General features: G+C 42.1%; 1 protein-coding gene and 1 long non-coding RNA gene across 8 annotated transcripts in view; one reads left to right on the top strand and one right to left on the bottom strand.

The window, feature by feature from the left end:
- LOC108963836 (uncharacterized) overlaps positions 1–11787 on the bottom strand; it is a 34430-nt gene extending 22643 nt beyond the window's left edge. The window contains exon 1 of the long non-coding RNA XR_001992481.3: positions 10702–11787. This is a non-coding gene — a long non-coding RNA (uncharacterized LOC108963836). The remainder of the gene's footprint in view (positions 1–10701) is intronic.
- Positions 11788–11974: 187 nt separating this feature from the next.
- The window catches only part of PCDH7 (protocadherin 7), a 266879-nt gene continuing 254470 nt past the window's right edge, over positions 11975–24383 (top strand). For 2 of the 7 annotated variants that reach the window (XM_050974232.1, XM_050974228.1), the window contains exons 1-4: positions 12004–12281; positions 12451–12934; positions 13243–13772; positions 14125–17903. In XM_050974232.1, the coding sequence (XP_050830189.1) occupies positions 14733–17903 (3171 nt within the window). In that variant the 5' untranslated portion in view covers positions 12004–12281; positions 12451–12934; positions 13243–13772; positions 14125–14732. Of the gene's footprint in view, positions 12935–13242; positions 13773–14124; positions 17904–24383 lie in introns of all 7 variants that reach the window. The other 5 variants (XM_050974230.1, XM_050974233.1, XM_050974235.1 and 2 more) reach the window with 5 other exon arrangements.

Raw genomic sequence — 24383 nt, 5'->3', positions numbered from 1 at the left:
CCCATTTCACCAAGATGCTTCCTTTCCTACCAGACATATGCAGCACAGTGGACATGAGTCTTACTGGAAGTTGAAAGGGTGGAAGTTTTGCTGTAACCTATACACTATAGGTTGAATACACTATATAATTGAACATATGACTCTAAATAAGTTCTCTAAATTGCTAATATGTTTTATGCTATATATTCATTTGAGAAAACCAGAGATATCCCTGGGTGAAGGGAACTTATTCCTGTCTTTTCTTTCACAGAAAAGTTTACAGAACAATGTTTAGTTATTGTATCTATGTTGCCTCTCTGGACCTGACCCCTTCCTTTCATGGAATACATTTCATTTCTAAATCTTCTTTCTTTCAAGTCTTTCTACTAAATTACATTCCATCTGTGAAGCCTACAAAGCCTTAATCATGCCTTCTAACAAATGTTATCACACTTATATAGCAAAAGATGCCCAGAGACAATCATAGAACATTTGGGAACTTCTACCATCTGTGCATCTCCCACTTATGCTTATTCAAGAGTTTTTCCCCTCACCCCAGTTCCCTCTTCTCCAAAGTGTTACATACCTAAGTACATTTCCTTTTGTAGAGACAGGGACCTGTGCTGTCCTCTGTCTGCAACAGAAATTACTATATGCCACAAAATTATATTAAAAGGATATTTTTAGGGTCAAAAAATTAACTGTTCATTTCATGGTTAGAAAATTATGAAATGAAGCTGTAGCTGTAATCACAGTTCCTGTACAAGTACTGATTCTTGTGAAGTCTGACATAGTCTTTCATTAGAGCCATATTTTTCTCCTCAAGATCCCTACTTGCTTGACCTTCTCTGATGCTAAATCAAGGCAAAATCCAGGGTTTCATCCTGTCTGAATGTTTTGTTTTAAAGCTGGAGACTGACATTCACTTACAGACAGAATTCCCCCATGACGTCACAGAACAAAACATTTTGATTGTGATTTCACCATATCTGAGTTCTTACCTGAAATCATGAGACTGTTTTGCTGAAGAGTGAACATTTCCAGCCACATCTTATGTCAGTGAGAGTTTGGCTTGGATACGTAAAAGACTGTAATTCTAAACACTCCTCAAAAATATGCATCTTAAAGACTCAAATTAGATATACTAAATCTATCAGTATTTTTTAACGCAGTCTCTGTAGTACCTTCAGATTTTTAATACTGGAATCATGATACCCCACAGTATAATACATTTTTCCACAAATTAAATAAAGTTTTTACATTTTTTTTTAAATAATGCAGTGATATACACCATAAAAAATACCACTTAATGATTCTGTGTGCTGGATACTGTTCTAACAGTGGGCAACAAGGCCATGAGACAGATACTGAACATTAACAAAAACTTTCTTAGTAAGTTCAATCTTATATATTTCTTCTGTGTAATCAAAGAAAAATAAGTATTATTGTATTCAAGTATTTTCTTTATTTCTTTGAATTTTTTCATTTGCTCTTCCTTCCTTCCTTCCTTCCTTCCTTCCTTCCTTCCTTCCTTCCTTCCTTCCTTCCTTCCTTCCTTCCTTCCTTCCTTCCTTCCTTCCTTCCTTCCTTCCTTTATTTTATTTTATTTTATTTTATTTTATTTTATTTTATTTTATTTTATTTTATTCCAAATTTAAATTCAATATGGAAAGAATACATGAACATGTTGTCATTAGATTGTAATCACTGAATTAAGGGTATGCTGAAAGTATTCTGATATTTTCTGACTTTTGAGGGCTATATTGACTACATTATTAATATATGACAATATTAATATTGTTCTTTATATTAATTTTTTGGCGTTTTACCTTTTTTTTTTTTTTTTTTTTTTTTGCTTGGTTAATTACCAGCCAAAACTGAAATGAAAAAAACCTGAAAAAACAACAGAAGTTAAGTCATGTGTTTTCTTATTGATACTTATGTGGTTGGTCATTAGCAAAAGCCTTTGCAATTTGAATAAAATATATACAATGTCACCATTGTTTAGAGACTGAATGGATGTGATAATTTTATAGCAAATTTCACAGCTCTTTTTGACATCACTGATAACTGAAACAGTCAATAGCATTTCTTCATCTTTTTCTCTCTATTCAGATCTAACTTTCATCCTTCTGTGCTCTAACATGGAAGCTTCCTGCTACCATTGTCATGTCCCAGAACAGGCCACATAATACCAGAGTATTGCAGTTTCTGAACAAAGAGATGAAATTGTCAATAGAATATTAGCTAAGCACATGTTGGGCTGCATAAAATGTGAATAAAATATTTAAGGAACTTATTCTCTAAAAATATCAAGTCCTTACCACTCTTATGTAAATGTAGTATTTAAGTGCATTGCAATTTCAGCAAATTTGGATGGATAGATTTTTGTATTCAGATGAAAACACTCCCAAAAGCTAGCTTCTTAAAAGCTCAAGTTCATAGTGAAAAGTTTAAAAAAACTGAAAATATTTAAATGAGATTGCCTATAAGTTTTATCATGGGTAAATCTAGCTTCATTATCGGATATCATTGAATCTGACTTTTTCAAAAATTTAAATATAGATGTAGACTTGTAAAGAAGTTATATGCTAAAACTCAGTAAAGTAGTAAGCAAGCAAAAAAAGGGATACATTATTTGAAGTGTCATGAAGTCATAATAGTTATCACTCTTACTTATAACTTTCAAAGGAATAAAAATACCAAGTTAAGTAAATAACTTCTTCCAAGAATGACACAAGATGAAAACTAAAAAAATTTTCTTATCAATACTTTGTGTTCATAAACTTTTTGAAACTGCAGTAAATTAAATACATCCTCCTTAAGTTGCACTATGAGTCATGTAGGTCCCCTTGAAAAAAAATGGACATTTAATACAAAAATGCTAAAATTATTTTAAAAGAAAAACAAAAGTTATTAAATAGAATTCTAATAACTGAAGAAGTAGCTGTGTTGATGCATTAAAATTGGAACTCCATCAACTTACTAAAATCTGTTTTTTCTCATTTCCCCCTTATAAATTTTTAATTGTATTTGTTCACAAAATTTAAAACAAACCTAAACACTTCCTATATCCACCTCTCTATTATTCTATTTCTAATCTTTTCATTCTGATCTATCTCTCTAAACTTCTCTAAGGTATTTGATACAAGACTATTCATAGAATGTTGTTCATCAAGCACTTTATATATATATATATATATATATATATATATATATACACTTATACACTTTCTGTATATTCAACTTGATAACACCTGGCAGCTGGTAGTATAGCTTGTCATGGATTAACTATTGACATTCTGGATGTCTCTGGTCCTGTAAGTGCCAAATCCATGTTTTAAAAGTCTTTTTACCTTTTTTTTTTTTTTTTTTTTATCTAGCTGTGTATTATTCAACTCTTTGAAAGTGCAAAATTCCTTCTGGTCAGGTGTGGCTCCTTTGTTCTGGAATGATCTACTTATCTTCGCTTTCTTTGCCTTTCTTCTAATATAAAGCATTCAGACATTCAAAAGAATGAATTTTCAGAAGATTATGTAGATGATATATAGATAATACATAAACAAGACAGAAAATAAAACATGCAGTGGCAAAATAGGCAAGTATGCTCATAGTGTTACACCTTGTACTCTTTAATAAAGTGTCAAATGTAAACCTTTAGACCTTTTTCAAAAATTGCTAAGAAAGCATTGGCTCCTCTTTAGCAGAATGTTTAATAAACACAAAGATAAGTAAAATGATAATTATTTACATGGAGATACCCAAATAAATTGTGTACATTGTTTCAGGTCCCAACAAGGATTGTGATGTTGAAATGAACAAAGTGATCAATGACAGCAAAATCATAGAAGAAAAATTATCAGATCTGAAATGAAATTAATTCAAAGACTACAAAACATTCTAAGGCAATAGTCCAGATAACCTTTAGTGCAGAATTCTGAAGAAATTAATGCATATATCTGAAAAGACTAGAACAAGAATTTTTAGTAAGGATCTCAGTTTCAAAAGGGAAAGAGAAGAGAGGAAATAAATAATGTTTCAAAAAGATTTTCCATGGGTTTAGAATGCAAAGTTTCAAAATAATTTTTGAAGCTAAGAATGAGTAAATGAACAGAATCACAGAATTATTTAGGTTGGAAAAGACCTCTGAGATCAAGTCCAACCTTTGACTGATCACCACCTTGTCAACAAGACCATGTCTCTAAATGTCACATCTGGCCATTTCTTGAACACCTCCATGAAGGGTGACTCCACCAGGTTCCTGGGCAGTCCATTCCAGGGTTTAACAACCATTTCTGATGTACAGCCTCAACCTCTACTGGCACAGCTTGATTACATGCCCTCTTGTCCTGTTGCTGGCTGCCTGGGAGAAGAGGCTGAACCTCACCAAGCTAAAACCTTCCTACAGGCAGTTGAGAGCAATAAGGTCCTGCTGAGCCTCCATTTCTTCAAGCTGAACAACCCCAGTCCTGCTCTCTCCCAGCCACTCCTCATAGGACTTACCCTGCTGACCCTTCCCCAGCTCCATTGCCCCTCTCCAGAACTGCTCCAGCCCCTCAATGTCTTTCTTCTACTGAAGGTCCCAGAACTGGATACAGCACCTGAGGTCTGGCCTCAGCAGTGACAAGTACAGGGGGACAATCACTTTCCTGGTCTGCTGGCCACACTATTCTTGATACAAGAAGTACAGAAGAACAGAGAACAGAAGTAAAAAGCAAATTTAACACCCAAACATATTTGAGAGAAGATACTACCATATATCAATGTCTTTAATAATTTATCTTCTATTCAAGGCAGGAAATCTCACGTATCTGGACTTCAAAACAGTTTTTTGACAAAATCTGATATGAAAATAATTACTTAAGACAGAGAAGATAAAGAATTGGCTAATCAGGAGAGGATGACAGGTTGTTTTAGGTGTTTGCATGATTAGATGGACGCTTTTAAGGGGTTCTTGATGGAGTGTCTTGCCATAGAGCTTTCTGATATTTAAGTTAAAAACTAGATCATAAAACCTCAGATCATGCTGCTGAAATTTGCTGGTAAAGCAAGTCTGAGAACCATCAAAATGTTAAAAAAATCCAAGAAGAATCAGATGACTTGATGACTTCTATAATAGAAATGCAATTACATTTAATAGTACAAAGAGAAATGTAATTACATTTTCAGCTATAAAGTGTGAGTTTACCAGCTGAAAACGACAGATAAAAGAAAGATGCAGCCAAACTACTAAAGAAGAACTATTAGTCATCAAAACATAATGTAATTATGAAAAATGCTAATAAAGAGTATCAAACATAGTATTTCTGGGTTAAATGAAGAGATGTTTAACATTGCCACATGAGGTAGAGTACATCTTCATTATGAAAATCATAAGCTATTTGTGTCCTCCATATTAAAAAAGGATTCACTGAAAACAGCATTAAAATGGAGTGGAGGGGGGTGAAGACGAAGTTCATTTGCACAATATCAGGAATGCAGAACTTAGATCATGAAAGGAAATTGAAAAATCTTGTATTATTTTGCAGAAAAAACCCAACCCTAAGATGAGAGAAATTCACTCTGTAAACACATGAATGGGTAAAAAGAGCCTGCAGATGTTTGCAATGTACTGAACTTTAAGATTAGTATCAACATAGGAATTTTACATGTATATACAAACACATATTTTAAAGACATGCTTTTTCATGCAACACGAGTTCTTGCACTAATGGAAGATAGGACTCAGTGCCCAAGAATGACAATTTATTCTGACTCATAAAGATGATCTCTGGGGTCAGTGTTTTAATGGCATTTATTTTGATTCACATGCACATAATTTTCTTCTTCACTCATCTGCTTAAGATCTACATGAATGCTTTAAACATCATTCACTCACTAGGTGCCTAATGCAAAGCTCATTTAGTCAAAGTGCTTCCATTGACTTCTGTGTGCTTTGGATTAGGTTCCATATCCTTCCCCATAGCCAGCTGCTGCAGGCAGCAGCTTTATCACAGTATTAGACTGCTTTTCTCTTTTCCCCATGATCTTAAGAGGGAAAGAAAGAGGTATACTTTGGCTTGCCCTGTCTGTTCTTTAATTTGCTTAGATTGCAGTTATTTCCTGCTGAGCCCTGAATGAGGTTTAGTTTGTTGAAGAGCAACTTTTTAATCATCTCACAGGATGAATGAACTAGAAGTTATGTCAGGTTTCTATCAGAAGATGAAAAATGTAGAAACTTATCAGTACCTCTTTTCCTCTAGATATATTGTAGGTCATAAAAACCCACTCTGTACAGTACTTATTACTCTTAAAAAGGACACTAAAAATGTAATTATGCAAAGCATGATCACCAAGAAAGTTTGCAAAGCACCTAAAGCAGATGTAAAAGTATGGCTGTCCCTGCATGGCAAAAAGTGCAAGTGAGACAGCAGGAGATCAGATAGTTTCCATGTCAGGCTGTGTAATCTTCCTCACAGGAAGGGTGGCTACAACCCCTTCATTCTTATTTTGGAGAGTTCAGATAGCAGTGCAAAACATTTTAGAAGCAAAGCTGATCAGGTATGTACCAGTGCTTAACAGGCTAAATATATTTGGCTACTCTTATTGGTTTAAAAGGATCCTGCTTTAGGGCGATAGAACCAGGGCCTTCTTCAGCTTCTAATTGCTATTTTGGCTAAATACCAAAGCTGTTCACTAGACCTGTACAATACAGACATGGATATACAAGTTTAGGTTTTAATGTAGTTCAGGGAAAGGCACAAGGAACTCTACTTCTTCACACTTTCTCTTGCTCACCATTAGCAGTTGATGCTAGCAGGTGAATAGCCCTCACTTTTTTTCAGTGAATAGTCATGTCTCTGACAGGGTCAAACAGTGAATTAAGGGAAAACTTTGCTTCACTGTACAGCTGAATAAGGCTTATAGCAACAGGACCTCTAAGGATTCTAAAGATGCACTTTTCATTTGAAAAGAAATGACAAGCCTAACATTATAGAACACCTAGTAAAGTAGTTTCAAACATTGCAGAACAAAGGCAAAATAAGCTTAATAAGCAATCAACAGCTTGATCCCATTTTAAATTATTTTCCTAGCCCCGATATTTATTTCCCTAATACAGAACAACTGTGTTCTATACCCTAGTTGTTCTATACAACTATTACTCTTCTTTTTTCTGCCAGAGAAAATTAATTATTTTGAAAAAGCAGACAGAAACATTAAAGCTCCCAACTAAGTGAGTATATGTGCAGATTTATAAATTTCATTTTTGATGTAGTCAGTAACATATATTGGTTTTAACTTACAGAGAGGAATAGAGCTGCACAGCATTCAGTTATTGATAACAGTGCTTGAATTATAATGTCAAAGGTTCTTCTTCAGAACTTCTCAGAGTTGCCATCTTGCTTGAGTATTTTTTCTTCTGCTTAACAGGCAGCTGACACAGTACAATCATGGCAACATGCTAGATCTTCTATATCTTCTGAATTACTTTAAAAATAAATTAAAATTGCACAGGATGCACTAAGAACACTAGACAAAAGATTTTATTATTTTCATTCAAAAATGGAAGAAAACTTTAATTCACAGAAAAATTATTTGTGGCATCCTAAAAAAAAAAAAAAAAAAAAAAAAACCCAGTAGAAAATGTAGAGCATAGAACTGAAAAAATGACATTAGGTCAAGAAGTCCTCAAGAGTACATTGGGGCAAAACGATTTTACAAAGTCTGTGTACTCTGGTATAAAAAGGATAGCTGTCAGAAGTAAGTGAGAGCACAAGCTTAAAAACATCTGTATTTCAATATATCTATAACAGTTTAGTATATTTTACTGCTATCCATCAAATTTCATGACCCAAGATTTTCTTTTGATGTGTAGTTTTCTAGAATACAAACCTGTTTTAAAGGCTTCAGAAAGAGCTCTTTGACTTTCCAGGAATCCACCAAATAAAGCAGAAATTATTGTCACATATTTAAAGACAAATCTTGATGAGAACCCACAATATAGTAAAATAACATAAAAAATGCAAAATTATGGTCTAATGAACCTAATCTGGAAAGAATAAATTTTTTTAGTGGTTTGCCTGGGTGACTGAACAGGTCATTGCACTTCTTTTTATCTTCTAGGGATAATTTACAAGCACTTTGAGACCTTCAGTGTGCTCACTACTGATAGCCACTTTGGAAAAACTATATATTAATAAACCCCCTAAATTATTTCCCAGAGTAACTGTGCTGTTCTCTGCTAATAACCCTAGATACATATCAACTGTGCACATTTAATACTTTCTGTGACAATGAACATATCTTTCTTTCTTTCTTTGGCAGTGCTACCTGGTTCTCATACATTTCATTTAAATAAAGTCCAGTTTAATTATCTCTCCTAAATGTCTCATTGTATCTCTTTATGTAGAACCTGTATTAATGACTCATCATTTCCCTCTACTTTTATAGGAATTCATGAAAACTCACCTTAATTTTTTCTATAGTTTACTTTGCATTTAGAGAACACCAACAATAGTTTAATTTAAAAATAAATCTATAAAATAGTGGGGAGGGGTGTAGCACTCATTTATATCCCTGCAAATTCAGGGAAGTTAGCACTTGCATGTGAAACAAATTTAACAAAAATATGACTCCCCTCATAAAAATTCACATGAGTTTTTAAAGACCTTTCACTAATTTTCTGATTTTAAGCATATTCTGTCTGCCATTTCTGCATGATTATGAGTGGTTAAATTTTTTGTCAACACCTGGGAAAAAAACCTGGTCTGAAAATCTCAATGTTAATAATTGAGATTTTTAAAGAATATTCTTCATAAATGTGAGAACTCAGAATTGCTGATGGAATCATGTCTATGTAAGAACCTTTCACTTTGAACAGACTTCAGTTTGAGTTTAAGAATGAGCAATTATAATCATGTGAGATTTATCCACTGTTATCCAACACAGATTAATTCTGCTCTGTCAGTAACTTTTACGGTGCATAATCTAGCTCAAAATTCTCAAAGAAAGTAAAAGAGAGAGGATTTAAACAAAGTAACTGGTTTCATGCTTAGCTAGCATTCAGTTAAATAAGCACAGATGTGGGGTTTATCTGCTTAAAAGTAAATCTGTGGTTTTCTTATTTAAACTCTTACGTTTTAAGGCCCATCAGAAAGGCTGCTGCTGCAATGAATAATTTAATCACTGCTGCCTATTACATGTTACTACACAGCGAGCATATTTGCAGAGCTGTGAAAGACACTGGCCAAGTGTCAGCACTCCCTGGAACTCAGCCGGCCTCCCAGTATATTCACTGCGAGCAACTCAGGGAGCTCCGAGGCGGCCAGAGGGCACTTGTGGTAGGGAAGGGAGTGAAGAGGTCACAACAGAATTGCACCAGATCAGCAAGACACTTTGGAGAGATGAAAGGTCACCGCGGGCTCCGTGCTGCTGTGGTGTCATTTCAGCTGCTTGTCCCTTGGTGGAGTTCTTGAGTTAGTTTCGCCTTTCCGTCAAATGGCTTTAACTGCTTCATGTGGGGGTTCTGTCCTTGTTTTTACCCTGCTTTCGAATTTTCTGTCATGTTTACTGTATTTAATATTTTACACGTATTATTATGAATACGTTTCTTTCAAAGCAATATGATTTTTTTCCCCTCCTGAAGTTTCTTTTTCGTTTGTGAGTGAAAATAGTAATATGCACTATCTATTTGTTAATGTGCAGAGTGGTGTGGATATGTAAATAATCTGTCTCTCTTTAACCAGAGATTGATTCCCACTGCAGATCCCAGAAGTAATTTTCCAGTGAGAGCCACTGACATTCCTAAACTGTGAAAACCAAATTGTCGTGGGCTGAAAGCGCCAACTGCGGACGCGAGTCCGGCTGCCGGCGGCAGAAGCTGGGCTCAGGCAACACACGAAGAGAAACCAGCTATTAATTATATCTGTATATTTTAACGATGACCCCTGTCTTTCCAATCAACAACTACAACAACGACAACAAAGCCCCAGTGCAGAGCATCGGGAGCTTGGGGGATGCACGGCGACGGGGAAGCTCCCAGGCTGCTTTAGGATTTCCCCACGTACAGCAGGCTGCGATTGTCAGCAAGACGGATTCCTTCCCACACGCAAGATGCCACTTCGGTGGCCTTATCAGATGTTCCCTTTAAGGACACAAGCTCCTATTTCCCCTCTGTATATCACCAGCATCTTGGGCTATTTTATTTATTACAGACGATTACATTTGTGATCCCTCTTCCCACTTGATCTCACCAGATCAGGAGGACAAATGCCGTGTCGTGTCTGAGCGCGTGTGGGCGTCTGTGTGCATCGGAGCGGGGGGGAGCCGGGAGGGGGGAGTTACACTGCGCAACAGATTTGCCCGAGAGGGACAAACCTCCCCCGCCTGGAACAGCCGGGCTTGCTCCTACCGACACCCGGGAAGCTGTGGGTGCGCGGGCCGCCGCACCGGCAGTCTACGGTGCCGGGGAGGCGGAGAGAGGGTGCGGGGGTAATTCTACTCTCTCCCGTCTCGAACGAGTGGGATGCGGGGGGGCGCGGGGAGCACACGGCCAGCACAGCCCCGTGCTCCCCCCGGCAGCCCGGGCACGTGGACCGGGAACAGCGCGGCCATCCACCATGCAGCGCACGTCGGGCCCATTTCCCACGCCGGCCGCCTGCCCTGGGGGAGGAGGGGAGGAGGGGAGGAGGGGAGGGAGGGGAGGGAGGAAGGGAGAATGATAGGAAAGGGGGGGGCCGTTACCTCTGCTCCGAAAGAGGAACCAATCCACTGTGAAGGACGCAGCACTCCCGAGCAGGAAAGACATTGCACATTCAGAGAGAGATTGCATGTGAAGACACTGCAAAAAAGAAGGAAAGGAGGGGGGGACTGGGGGGCGCAGACCGCGTGTGAAAGGCATAGTGTGTGTAAGAGAGGCCAGCGAGGGTAGGAAAGGAAGGGGGAGCAATTGCACATGGCAAGAGAAAGAAATCACTCATTCGCTTGAAAGAGGCACTCGCAAGGAGATCGTAGTAGAAACAACGGGGAAGGAGACGCAGGCAAGAAGGGGAGCGTCCATGCCGTGCAACAGCCTGGAATCCGATTAAAGTTTATGGCGGGGAGGTTAAAAGCGCTCTCATCCCGCCCCTTCCCTGGCGAATACATTAAGTTTCCTGGCTGCGTTTAAAAACACAAAGGGACGGGAACAGCGGGACCTGCGGTTCGCAGTTGTATTTCCAGCGCAGGGAGCCTGTGTAATGCAGTATGCTGGTATTCCTACCTACTGGCACGTCTGGATCTTACACTGTGAGCAAAATTTCTTCCTCACAGAGCTCCAGAACAGCGAGGGGGAATTTTGACAAATTCAAGTTGCTTGGCAAATATAATGGGGATTTGGTATTAATCCTACTTAACCCGCTGGGAAGATGCTGCTCTCCCGAACCCCCCTCCTCCGTCCGGGACTGCGGCGGTGAGCACTGAGCCTGCGCCGAGCTGGGCTTTCTCGCTGATGCTGCAGATAGAAAGCCGAGTGTCTCCAGCCCCGGCGGGGGAGGGTTTTCGTGTTCTGGCGAGGCAGAGCGGCCGGGGCCGGTGCCAGGGCCGGAGGAGGCTCCGGAGGAGCAGCCCTGCGGCCCTCCGGAGAAGGGAGCAGTCCCTCCCTCCCTAGCGCCCACTCCATGCGGCGCGGCTCTGCCCCTCTGTGTCTCTGGACTCCTCAAGGAAAGAGGTGGCAACCTTCCCTTCCTCCTACAATCACTCACCGCCCCAAATGACAAAGACACGCTGTGACCGTTGCTTTGAACCACCTCAACATATCCGGCCGCTTTTCGCTTAAATATATCATGGCGATGAAAGAGACATTTAGCTCCATTGGTCTGCATGCGTTTTCATTCAAAAGAGCCATATGTACCGGGGAATGCGCACACAAACACATACAGAACGCGCACGTACAGAACTTGCTTTCTCACATGTGTTCACAGGGGGAGAAAGCAGCTGGATTCCTGCCTTCCCCTGGCTGCGCGCACGCACACAGGCGCACACACATGTACCCGCACACACGTGCACACGCACACACACCCGCACACACACCAGCACACGCTCCTTCCCTCCCCACTGGCTGCCCCGAGCTCTCCTGCCCCCTGAGTCTCCCTCTTTTCCCTCCGGGCTCCGAGCAGAGAGGACAGGTAAGGAGCCAGGCATCACCAAGGGTAGGGCGGGAGCACACAAAAGCCACACGAGATTAAATGGCTCAAAGTCAAAAGGAGACGCGAACTAGAGACGTCAGAAGAAGCAAAGTTGAGCCGGAGAGCTTTACCATTAAAGTTTATTTCCCACTTACCCAGGTAGGTGACGCTACGTTTTAGCAATCATCGAAGCAGCAAGTCTGTGTTCGGAAATAAATCTGTTACTTCTTACATGTGTTTCTTCTACTAACCCTCTCGCTCCCTTGCTGATCATATTCTCCCAGGGTTTTCCTTGTTGGTGTTTGTTTTTTTTTTTTTTTTCTCCTAGGATACCCACAAACATGCTGAAAAGACACATTCAAAACATGGTAATAGGAAGAACACAATCACAAAGACCGAGAGGCTGAAACAGCACTGGGAAACAGGACGAAAGTCTGAGATCTAAGGCAGTCCCCCTTCCTCCCTGGAGTTTTATGCAGTTACAGTGACTGCAGCTATTTCACAAAAGCACCGACACAACAGGGGAAGGTGGGAATCTGCGAAACGAGTTTCCTTACCAGCTTGATTCCACAAAATGCAGAATAGAAGAAAAGAAAGGCGAACAAACATTTGCTTTAAAAATCGTTGCTCGAGTCACAGTCTATAGCGGACGTGGGGAGGGAAAGGGTAGGAGAAAATCACTACAGATCACGGGTTTGAGAAAGCAACAGAAGCAACACTCGGGCGTGAAATGAGGATCGGTTTTCAGGACTGAACTGGTGTTTTGTGATGAGCAGCTATCCCACTTGCAGCACTAGCAGCAGAGACAGAGGGTAAGACTGAGCTTTCTGGAGTGCAGCGCTTGACTCGTCCTCCCTCCTCCTCCTCCCTCCCTCCCTCCCGCCCTCCCTCTCTCTCTCTCTCTCGCTCTCTCTCTCTCTCTCTCTCTGCTCTCCCTCTTTCTCTCTCTCCCTCTTTTTCTGTGTGTATGTAGCGCAGGCGGCTCTGCTGCTGCAGCGTCAGGGAAGAGCTACCGAGAGAGGCTTCAGCAGCTCCCTCCACTTTGGGCAAACTTGCCGGTTTACCGCTTCTTCTTTTTTTTTTTTTTTTTTTTTTTTTTTTTTTTTTTTTTTCATACGAGTGGGAAGCTTCTCAATTGCCATTCAACATTTTAAAGCACAAGCCGCTCTGCCGTGAAAGCGTCTGATCCACATTTCTCTGAAAGACACAGGAGGGAATACACAATTGCAGATTTCACCCACTGTGGCGGTGCAGATGACAGGAAACAACTGACTGATACAATTTTATTTGCAAATAGAACTCTGTATTTTTTTTTTTTTCTATCGCGTCGCGGCTCTTTTCCCCTCCCCTTTGCCATTCCGCTTTATATGGATGTAATTCAGAATCTGTGTTAATTCACATGGGGGATCCAGTTACATCTTGTTCCGCTCCGGGTATAATTACGAGAGACCAATAATCGCCTTTGGACACATAGTTTTGTTGCTAACCTTTGAACTGAAAGGATCAAGTTCAGATCTGGTTACCTGCATTGGGACGGGAAGGAAGAGGAGAGAGAGAGAGAGAGAGAGAGAGAGAGACTGCAATCTCATTTGTGAATCGCTCTCAGTGCTGCAGATCCAGATTGCTTTAACACATGCAGTGCAAATGCAGGTAAGGCACACACACAAACTGCGGATGCAAAAACAAACTTGGGACTGTTGTGTGTCTATGTTCTTATCGCCAGCCTTGCAAATTCTGGGCAAACGGCTTCTGCAGTTTCTGTATCGTTGCTTTGTGACTAATGACCTTGCGCAGAGTTGTTAAAAAAAAAAATCCGCTCCGGAGAAAGAGCTGAACATTTTAAGCGATCTCTGAAGATGGATTTGGGTGCTTTTCTGCCAACCAAAGGGGATATTCTGTGGACTGCACTGTAATACTCGGGGTTCTCCTATCAGCTGTGCAGCTACCGACGTTATTGGGATTTTTTTAACTTTTTTTTTTTTTTTTTTTTTTTTTTTTTAAGAACTGCCCATTGCTAAGAGGATTTGGAGTTTTCCGGACCCAAGCCCTTTGAATAAAGCAAATAATAATTTTTTTCCCCTGTGTGTGCAGAGAGGGGGAAGAATAAAGCTATTGCCTTGGTCGTAAACGGCTGAGAGGGAGAGAGAGAGAGAGAGAAAGAGAGAGAGAGAGAAAAGAGGGAGAGTGTGTGAATTGTAGTTAACTCTAGTGTTGAAGACGACGACCTGGGGGGCTTCGAATCCTACAGCACTGCTCCTGCTTTTATTGCAAACCTTGCAAAGTGATTACAGTAAAATCAGAGAGGAGGAGGAGAAGGGGGAGGAGGAGGAAAATCCCATCCTATCTACTGAGATGAATCTTTAAAAAGCAAAATCCACTGTCCCGTGAACTGTAAGTATATCGGAACTGGAAGGCAGGGAGAGCAGCAGAGGAGCCAGCAGCAGGGTTTTGACCACCAATTGCACCAGTCATGAGACAATAAGTTTCCAGAAATAGAAGGATTTTATAATTGATCACCTGGACTCTCAGCCGCACTGTTGGCTTATCAGGGGAGTTTATTGGGGGCCAGGTGGGAGTGAGAGGAGGGCGGGGGGTTTCGGTACGAGGAAGATGAGGAAGATGCGGACCCTCCTTCGCTTTGTGCATTGCTGCTGCTGCTGCTTCTTGCTCCTCCTGCCTCCGCCGCTCTGGGTCAGCCTCGCAGCGGCTAAGCAGCTCCTGAAGTACCGGCTGGCCGAGGAGGGACCCGCCGACATCCGCATCGGCAACGTGGCTTCCGACCTGGGGATCGTGACGGGCTCCGGAGAGGTGACATTCAGCCTGGAGTCGGGCTCCGACTATCTCAAGATCGATAACATGACCGGGGAGCTGAGCACCACAGAGCGGCGCATCGACCGCGAAAAGCTGCCGCAGTGCCAGATGATCTTCGACGAGAACGAGTGCTTCTTGGACTTCGAGGTGTCGGTCATCGGCCCCTCGCAGAGCTGGGTGGACCTCTTCGAGGGCCGGGTCATCATCCTGGACATCAACGACAACACCCCCACCTTCCCTTCCCCCGTCCTCACGCTCACCGTGGAGGAGAACCGGCCCGTGGGGACCCTCTACCTGCTCCCCACCGCCACCGACAGGGACTTCGGCCGCAACGGCATCGAGCGCTACGAGCTGCTGCAGGAGCCCGGCGGGGACGGCGGCCGGCGCGGCGGCGGGGGCGGGTCGGCCGCGGCGGCCCCAGAGAGCGCCCCCTTCCCCGGCGGCAGCAAGCGGCGGCAGGAGGCGGAGGCGGCAGCCCGCAGCAGCGTCTTCGAGCTGCAGGTGGCCGACACCCTGGACGGGGAGAAGCAGCCGCAGCTGATCGTCAAGGGGGCGCTGGACCGGGAGCAGCGGGACTCCTACGAGCTCAGCCTCCGCGTGCGGGACGGCGGCGACCCGGCACGGTCCTCGCAGGCCATCCTGAGGGTGCTGATCACCGACGTGAACGACAACAGCCCCCGCTTCGAGAAGAGCGTCTATGAGGCGGACCTGGCGGAGAACAGCAGCCCTGGGACCCCGATCCTGCAGCTGCGTGCCACCGACCTGGACGTGGGAGTGAACGGGCAGATCGAATATGTCTTCGGGGCGGCCACTGAGTCCGTCAGGCGCCTACTGCGGCTGGACGAGACCTCGGGCTGGCTCAGCGTCTTGCACCGCATCGACCGGGAGGAGGTGAACCAGCTTCGTTTCACTGTCATGGCCCGAGACCGGGGCCAGCCCCCCAAGACAGACAAGGCCACTGTCGTGCTGAACATCCGGGATGAAAATGACAACGTGCCCACAATCGACATCCGGAAAATCGGGCGCATCCCGCTACGGGATGGGGTGGCAAGCGTGGCCGAGGATGTGCTGGTGGACACCCCCATTGCCTTGGTGCAGGTGTCAGACAGGGACCAAGGTGAAAATGGTGTGGTGACCTGCACTGTGGTGGGTGATGTGCCCTTCCAGCTCAAACCGGCCAGTGAGGGTGAAGGGGAGCCACAGAATAAGCGCAAGTATTTCCTCCACACCTCGGCCCCTCTGGATTATGAAGCTGTCCGTGACTACAACGTGGTGATTGTGGCTGTGGACTCAGGCAGCCCCAGCTTGTCCAGCAACAACTCTTTGCTGGTGCGGGTCGGGGACACTAATGACAACCCTCCCATGTTCAGCCAGGCTGTGCTGGAGGTCTCCTTTCCAGAGAACAACTTGCCTGGTGAGAGGGTGGCCACAGTGGTTGCCACAGATGCGGACAGTGGCAAGAATGCTGAGATCACCTATTCCTTGGAGGCCTCACCCCTCTCCTCAGAGGCACCGGGCAACATCTTCAGCATTGACCCTGACTCTGGGGATGTGTCAGTGCAGGCAGTGCTGGACCGTGAGCAACGGGACACCTATGAATTTCAGGTGACAGCCCGGGACAAGGGGGTGCCATCGCTGCAGGGCTCCACCACAGTGGTGGTGCGAGTGTCAGACCGCAACGACAATGAGCCACGCTTCATGCAGGATGTGTTCACCTTCTATGTGAAAGAAAACCTGCAGCCCAACAGCCCCGTGGGCATGGTGACTGTGATGGACTTTGACAAGGGCCGCAACGCCGAGCTCAGCCTCTCCATTCAGCCTGGAGACCATGAACAGGCAGCTGGCATCTTCTCTATCGAGAATGACACCGGAACCATTTTCTCTACTGTCTCTTTTGACCGTGAGCAGCAGACCAGCTACACATTTAAGGTGAAGGCAGTGGACGGGGGTGAGCCACCACGGTCTGCCACAGCCACCGTGTCTCTCTTTGTGATGGATGAGAACGACAATGCACCCACTGTCACCTTCCCCAGCAACAGCTCCTACACTGTGCTGCCACCCTCCAGCAACATGCGCACCGTGGTGGCCACAGTGGTCGCCACTGATGCTGACACAGGTCTCAACGCTGACCTCAACTACAGCATTGTTGGGGGCAATCCCTTCAAACTCTTTGACATAGACCCGGCCAGTGGTGTGGTGTCACTGGTGGGCAAGTTGGCCCCCAAGCACTATGGCCTGCACCGCCTGGTTGTGCAGGTGAATGACAGTGGGCAGCCCCCCCAGTCCACCACTGCCCTGCTCCATGTCTTTGTCAATGAGAGCCTGTCCAATGCCACTGTGGTGGAGAGCCAGGTCGCTCGCAGCCTTCACACCCCACTGGCCCAGGACATTGCTGGTGATCCCAGCTATGAGCTGAGCAAGCAGCGGCTTAGCATAGTCATTGGTGTGGTGGCTGGCATCATGACCGTCATCCTTCTTATCCTCGTGGTGGTCATGGCCCGCTACTGCCGATCCAAGGGCAAGCATGGCTACGAGGCCGGAAAGAAGGACCATGAGGATTTCTTCACCCCCCAGCAGCATGACAAGGCCAAGAAGCCCAAGAAGGACAAGAAAGGCAAGAAGAGCAAGCAGCCCCTCTACAGCAGCATTGTTACTGTTGAGGCTTCCAAGCCCAATGGGCAGCGCTACGACAGCGTGAACGAGAAGCTCTCGGACAGCCCTGGCATGGGCCGATATCGCTCGGTCAATGGTGGCCCAGGCAGCCCCGACCTGGCCAGGCACTACAAGTCGAGCTCACCGCTGCCCACGGTCCAGCTGCACCCACAGTCCCCCACTGCTGGCAAAAAGCACCAGGCCGTGCAGGACCTGCCCCCAGCAAACACCTTCGTGGGCGCTGGCGACAACATCTCCATCGGCTCGGACCATTGCTCCGAGTACAGCTGCCAGGCCAGCAGCAAGTACAGCAAGCAGGTAAGAGCGCTGCGCCCCGCGGGCCCCAACACGCAGGCACACGCACACAGAGCGGGCGAGGGATGCCCGCCCCCCCGCCTCCCGCACTGGCACAGGCACACACCCCGCCAAGGTTCAGTGACCCGTTCAGTCTGCTGCCCCCGCCCCCCTCCCTGCAGGCAGGCAGTCAGGTGCTCACACCAACACACAGCACGAAGGAAGGACGGTCAGACATCTTTATTGCTATTGCTATAATTTTTATCATTGCCTCCGTTTATCAGATCCGGCAGCCAACCAGCCCGTCCGTGCAGCCGGCGCTGCCCCGCCGCAGGCGCAGCGTGCGCCGGCCGCGGAGGCCGGGGGCGTCTGTCGCCAGTCCCGACAGCGAACTGTAAGGCAGAATGAGATGCCTTTATCAGCCGCGAGCCCAGAGGCCAAACCCGGCGGTTTTGGGGGGATCGAGGGGAGATCAGGACCCCCCACCAGGCGGAGCCGCCATCCCCCTCCCGTCCCCCGGCCCCGCCTCCATCAGCCTGTCCCGGCGCTTCCCCCACCGAGATGCTTTCCCAGCCTTAGGGATGTGTCAGCTCCGGCTGAGGAGGAAAGTTTCGCCTCGGCAGCCAGTTGTTTCGGGGAAAGGGGGTTGCTGCCGGCCTGACGCTTCCTAAAGCTGTGGGTGAGAGTGGATTTGCAGCCGCATCGCTGAAGCGTTAATGGCTGTAATTACCGGGCCTTTCATCAGGACCAAAAGGTTTAAATAATCTACACAGCCTATCTGTGCTCTAATTTACGACACAGAGATTTGCACTCATTGCAGCAGTTGCTCTGAATACACATAAGCGTTAGTTTAGAATCTCACCTCAGTATGCTATGTTCTCATTGCTTTTTTTTTTTTTTTTTTAAATGCCCCTCTTGCCTGTCTCATGAAATTTCATTCACGCTGAGAGGCCCTAATTTGCTCGCCCAGCTGCTGCATAACTCTGTTTGTAGTCGTGAGACCTCTCGGAGCGAAATGTGCCTTCAGGGGTGCCACGAGTGGCTGCTTCTGGTCTCGACTGTATTGCCAGGGCTCGGTTCAGTGAAGCTCCGATAGCCTAAAACTGGTGATGGTAGGGGCAGTCTTTACAGTCCTTGAAATAAGATAGAGATGGTACAGAGGGGAATCAAGTTTCTAAGTGAAGGCTTCCGTTTGTTTTATAAGACGCTTATGTACCCTGAACAGAGATCTCTCTTTTTTGGGGGAGTACTTTTTGGGTGACAGTACGTGTAAGATAACATCTTGAACGTTTTCTCAGCTACAATGCATGGTACACAGGAAGCTAGAGGCAAATGAATGCTGATTCATGTAACTACACATCCAAGTCTGGAACAGGGAAATTCTGACTATTTTTTGCTTTTTTTTTTCACTTATTAACATGCAAAAATGGTACAGGATGACACTTTTTTATTCTTTGAAATGTTTGCTAGTTTACTAAAACTGAGGTTTTACGAGTGTTGCCAGAATTTGCATTCTTCTCAGAAATACTTAAATTATAGTAGCATAAAACTCATTGTGTAAACCATCCCCTCCAGTCTTTCAGGTAACCAAAACAGTGTGATTGTAATATCCACCATGGCTTTTGTATATGTGGCTATGCAAGTGATACAGACTTATAGAACGTTTGACACAGTAGTTTCTGTGTGACACATTTCATTAGTGCTGTCCTAGAGAGTACATCACAATTTCAGTTTGAGAATAGCCTGTATAAAATACAAATTACTAAGTTCTTTATCTTTCATCTCCTAAGGCTTATTAAGCACAGAGTAGATGATGCCATTTTAGCAAACACTGGAATAAAAACAGCAGTGGAATATATGCTAATCAGATATCACTTCTTTCTTGACACTGCAATTCATCTAAACATATGGTTTATAATCTGTTAAAGTGTAGTTTAATTTCAGTTTAAAAGAATGATTTGCATTCTAAGAGTAGGAAAGGTAAAGGAATACACATTACAAATTTCTGGTTTACTTGATAAAAAACCTCAAACTTGTTTAAGATTATAATACAGTAATATATTTTGAATTGCTCAATATATTCCAAGAATTTCTTTTGATATAAAATATATGAGAAAAGTTAGTATAAGAAAATGGCTTAATTGCACTTTTACAAAGTAGTGCACCTTGAATTGCTCCATTACATAAGTTGTTTGCTGCAAACCAGTTTCTCAGTGTTGATAGTTCTCTTGAGTTAAATATTTAGCTTGTCGTGAATGTTCACTTATTCAAGTAGTTTATAGCCAGTATTCTAATCTCTTATCTATTTATTTTTAAATATGTAGAGAGTATTTTCACACTTGTAAAGCATGCACAGAAATTGGAAATTGTCCAAGAAAACAGTAAAGGTAGTGTTAAACAACAGACTTTATGGGAGAGTCTATCAGTCACAAACCCTCTGTTTCCAATTTCCTATATGTACTTGCCAGCTTGTTGCTCAGTGACATTTGTATACTTTTGCTCATTTTACATAGTACTGAGGAAATTAAGGCTTACTTGCATAAACAATAAACAAAATGTACACTTTTCACATCTCAAACATTGGCAGTGCAGTATTTCTCAGTTTAGCAGGAAAAACACCTGGGGATTTTTAACACCCAAACCACGTGAAGCTCTTGTTCAGCGCAATTGTTTAGAGAGAAATGTGAAGCAGATGCAGATAAAGGGTTCTGATGGGGTGTATGTCAGATTGTTTCATAGATCTGCTGCATTTGTGGAACAGAACCAGTAGCATAATGGTATGACTGTGGTAGGGAGACTACTTGAAATCTCTAAGAGTGCCTTTATTTACTCATTGTCAGTTCCCTTTGTTCTAAGGAGACATTAGACAGCGTATAAAATTTTAGAACAAATAAGTGGACACAGCAGAACATACCCACTCTAAGTTACTGGAGATGAGAGTGATGCTAATTAACCATTAGTGTAATTAGAATTGGTAACTGATACTTTCCTATAACTACAATACAGCAGTCAGGAAATAAAGTCTCTACTTACATGACCTACTGGTGTACCCCAGGGAACACAGGTTGTTTTCATTACCATGATATGATACTTAATTTCTAAGGTGTTGAATTGAATTCTTATATGAGTTTCAAAATACATCATGTTTGATACAAGACTGTATAAGAGAAAATTGGAGAAAACTGCAAACAATTTGTAGCTCTCCTCCTCCTGACATCATGTCTTTTATATAAAGTTTAAAACAAAATTTGTATTCAGTAGACGTTTGACATTTCACAGTCACTATTTTTAGGAGATCTCTAACAAGTTTAACTCTTATCCTTGTCTTACTTAGCATGGTCTTACTCTGAAATATTTTTTTAGCCTCTCACTTATCAATTCTCTCTCTTTTAGTAAAGCACTACAAATGTTTAAAACACTTAGCATTCCACAGGTCTTAATCACTTGCCAAAAGTTAAAGCTGTACAGAAGTGTTTTACTGAATGGGGATGAGTTTAAGTAAGTGTTTTTCTGGATCACGGATTTAGAATTTGAAACCTCCACGTGCTGCACATTGCCTGTGAGGAGCCTGGGTACTGGGATTTCCAGCAAAGACAGCCAAAGATAATGAAAGCTCAGTGCCAAAGGGGAATCACTTAACAGCTTGCAGAGCTACATACTTAATCTTAGATCTCATAATGAATTTTAATTGTAAATACTTGTTTATTTTATCATTTAGTTACAGATATATTTTTGTAAAGTATACTTCACCTCTTTGTCTCACAGTGCAAAATAGTATAAGCAGTTTTATTTCAGTGAAAATTTTAATCATGAATCCACATGTTACCAACCACTCTTTGAAGAACAAGCCTTTTAAACATTCTTTATATGTTTATATTTCTTGGCCATCATCTTGTCTTGGTTTCTTTTTTATTTGCTTTACTCAGAAATGATTATTGGCTCTTTAAAACACTTCAGTTACAATGCTGAGGGTTTTTTGCTTGTTATTTCTTTAAGAGATATTGGTCACTATAAGTGGAACTTAGAGAAACAGGAAAGGAATTCCTGCACAGAATTATTTCTGTACTTCAGATATTGGCTTCTTAGCTAATTCTGTAATTCTTTATGAAAAATCCCAATGCCTTTTCTCATTGAAAATGTACTGTTTCATGAAGAAAAATGTTTCTCAGACCAGTGTGCTCACACTCTAATCAAAATTATATGCATTTGCGGTAAAGTCTTACTTTCCTGAAAGTGAAATACATAGAAATTAATTTCTGAAAAAAAATCCTTGTTCAGTAGGCAGGTAATTTATTTAATAAAATTTCAAACATTAATCAGTCTGCTGCAATATTGCAAAGGCAATTTGACTAGTTGGTTATCATGTATGTCAGCCTATAAACTAAATGGATCAATTTCCCCATAAACATGTACATATACCCAGCAGCCCTAATAGGACCCCAAATTCATCCACTGAGGAGGCAATCAGTTTAACCATACAGGAAGGTATCCTCTTTCCTCTTGTGTATGTGCAGACACACACATACACAGAGAGGCTTATCTCAAAGGCTATTTTTTATATTCCCAAACACCTCTGAAGAATAATTTTTTTCACAACTTTAAGCTAAGCAAATACACTACAGTATAATAATCATAAAAATAACAATGTCATTGTGGCACTAACTGCCATGTCAAAAAGAATAAAAGGAGAACATTGTTATTGAGTAGAAACATTTACATTGGTGACTTTTTTCATACATTGAACTTTCATACTGTTTAGTGAAAAGCATACAGAAGTATTTTCAATTTTCTGCTCTCATTTTGCATTACGTTAAATATTTTACAATTAGTTTATAAAAGTGACCCACATTTCACCTTCAGTAGCAAATTATGAAGAGAGAGGGGCTAATTAAACATGAAATGGATGTATCATTGATGCATTAATTATCTTTATTTAACAGAAAGTGTTCCGCTGATAAGTGCAGCTTTTATTTTTTTCCTCTCCAGTAAAATCATCTTGTACAGTGCACAAATGACTAAGTTACCACTGAATCATTCTGCACTCCCAGGAGATGTACAGAGCCAAAAGGGACAGGATCTGAGTAAAGGAAGATACATGCTTTGAATAAGTAAAGAACTGTACTATTATAGGCAAGGGGTAGCAAGAAACATCTTTGAAAGGATAGAATCTGATTTATCAACTCAGACAGCTCTCTGGCATTATACATAGAGAACTTGGTTATAACCATGGTTAGCAGCTTTACTATTGCTGTCACTCTTTAAGTTTTTGTTTAGTTATCTGGTTTTCTAGTATTTGGGATAGTTGCTAGCTTAACCATCAATACAGCTTTGTTTCATCACTGCAGCTTCAGACTCACTTTCATTAAGTATTTGCTTTCAAAAGTTTAAGAAGGTTTATGTACTTAGTGATGTGATAGGCTACTTTGACATATAAAACTAATCATTTTGGTTTTGCATTAAAATATAAAAGAAAATCAACAAACTTCAGAAGTAGTTAGCATTATAAGTCAACTAAATCCTTGACAAGCACTCTGAACTCTTCACTATAATTGCAAAACATTTTAGTATTTAATTACTAATCTTAACAAGATTAACATAATTTTGACTATATATATAGGGAATATTGATAGAAGAATATGAGCACTCCAGTACAGTACTTAACAGGAAGACTTTTTAAGCAAGTCTGCTTCTAACAGACATTTAGAAATTTTTAAAGCTGCAAAATATACTTTTTTCAGTTTTAGGCCATATTACACAAAATATGTTCTATGTAATTTATGTTCTACACATCTCCATTTAAAAAAAAAATTGCCTTTTTAGGTGGTTTTATTTCAGCATGTGCTGAGAATATGGTATTTTTCTATTTTTCTTCCCTGATTTTACTTTCCTGGAAGAGTAAATTTGTTTTCTGTTATCAGATTTTAGAATTTTGCAGTATGTACTATACATTCTTTTAAATCAATAATTGAAATGACAAAAATAGACCAACAGCTACAATCAAGGATCAAAAAAATCTTTTAAATTGTTATTTTTTGTCTATAAATTTGCATTATTTTAATTTTTTATTAAGTTTGTAAAATAAAATCGTGACGTGCATAAAGGTATATTTCAAGCTAGGACTAATTTAGTGTTTTCCATATATTTCAGGAAACAGAGTTCTCAAGGTCACTTGTATTTTGGTGTTATGGATGACAAAATATCATAGTAATGCTGGAGTAACTTAGATTAGCTGGGCTTCTGCAATGGGTGACCAGAATCAGAATGGAATAAGACCAGAATAATCCATAGGAGATTTTAAACTTTTTAATTTCTTATTTTAATGCAATTTCCTCTAAAAATATTTAACTGAGAGAAGGCCATGAACACAAATCAAAATCTCAAAATGTGATTATACTGAAGTATGAGTTAGTCAACTTCTTGAATTGTGTCAGTGATACACACTGATGTTGTCCAACTCTGTGGAGATGTCCTTAGCATGAGTCATTTGCTCACCCTTATGTGGCC

This window comes from Serinus canaria, chromosome 4 (genome assembly GCF_022539315.1).
Source record: "Serinus canaria isolate serCan28SL12 chromosome 4, serCan2020, whole genome shotgun sequence".
Lineage (NCBI taxonomy): Eukaryota > Metazoa > Chordata > Aves > Passeriformes > Fringillidae > Serinus > Serinus canaria.
The sequence above is the reverse complement of the archived record's forward strand: the minus strand, read 5'-3'. Positions and strand labels throughout refer to the sequence as shown.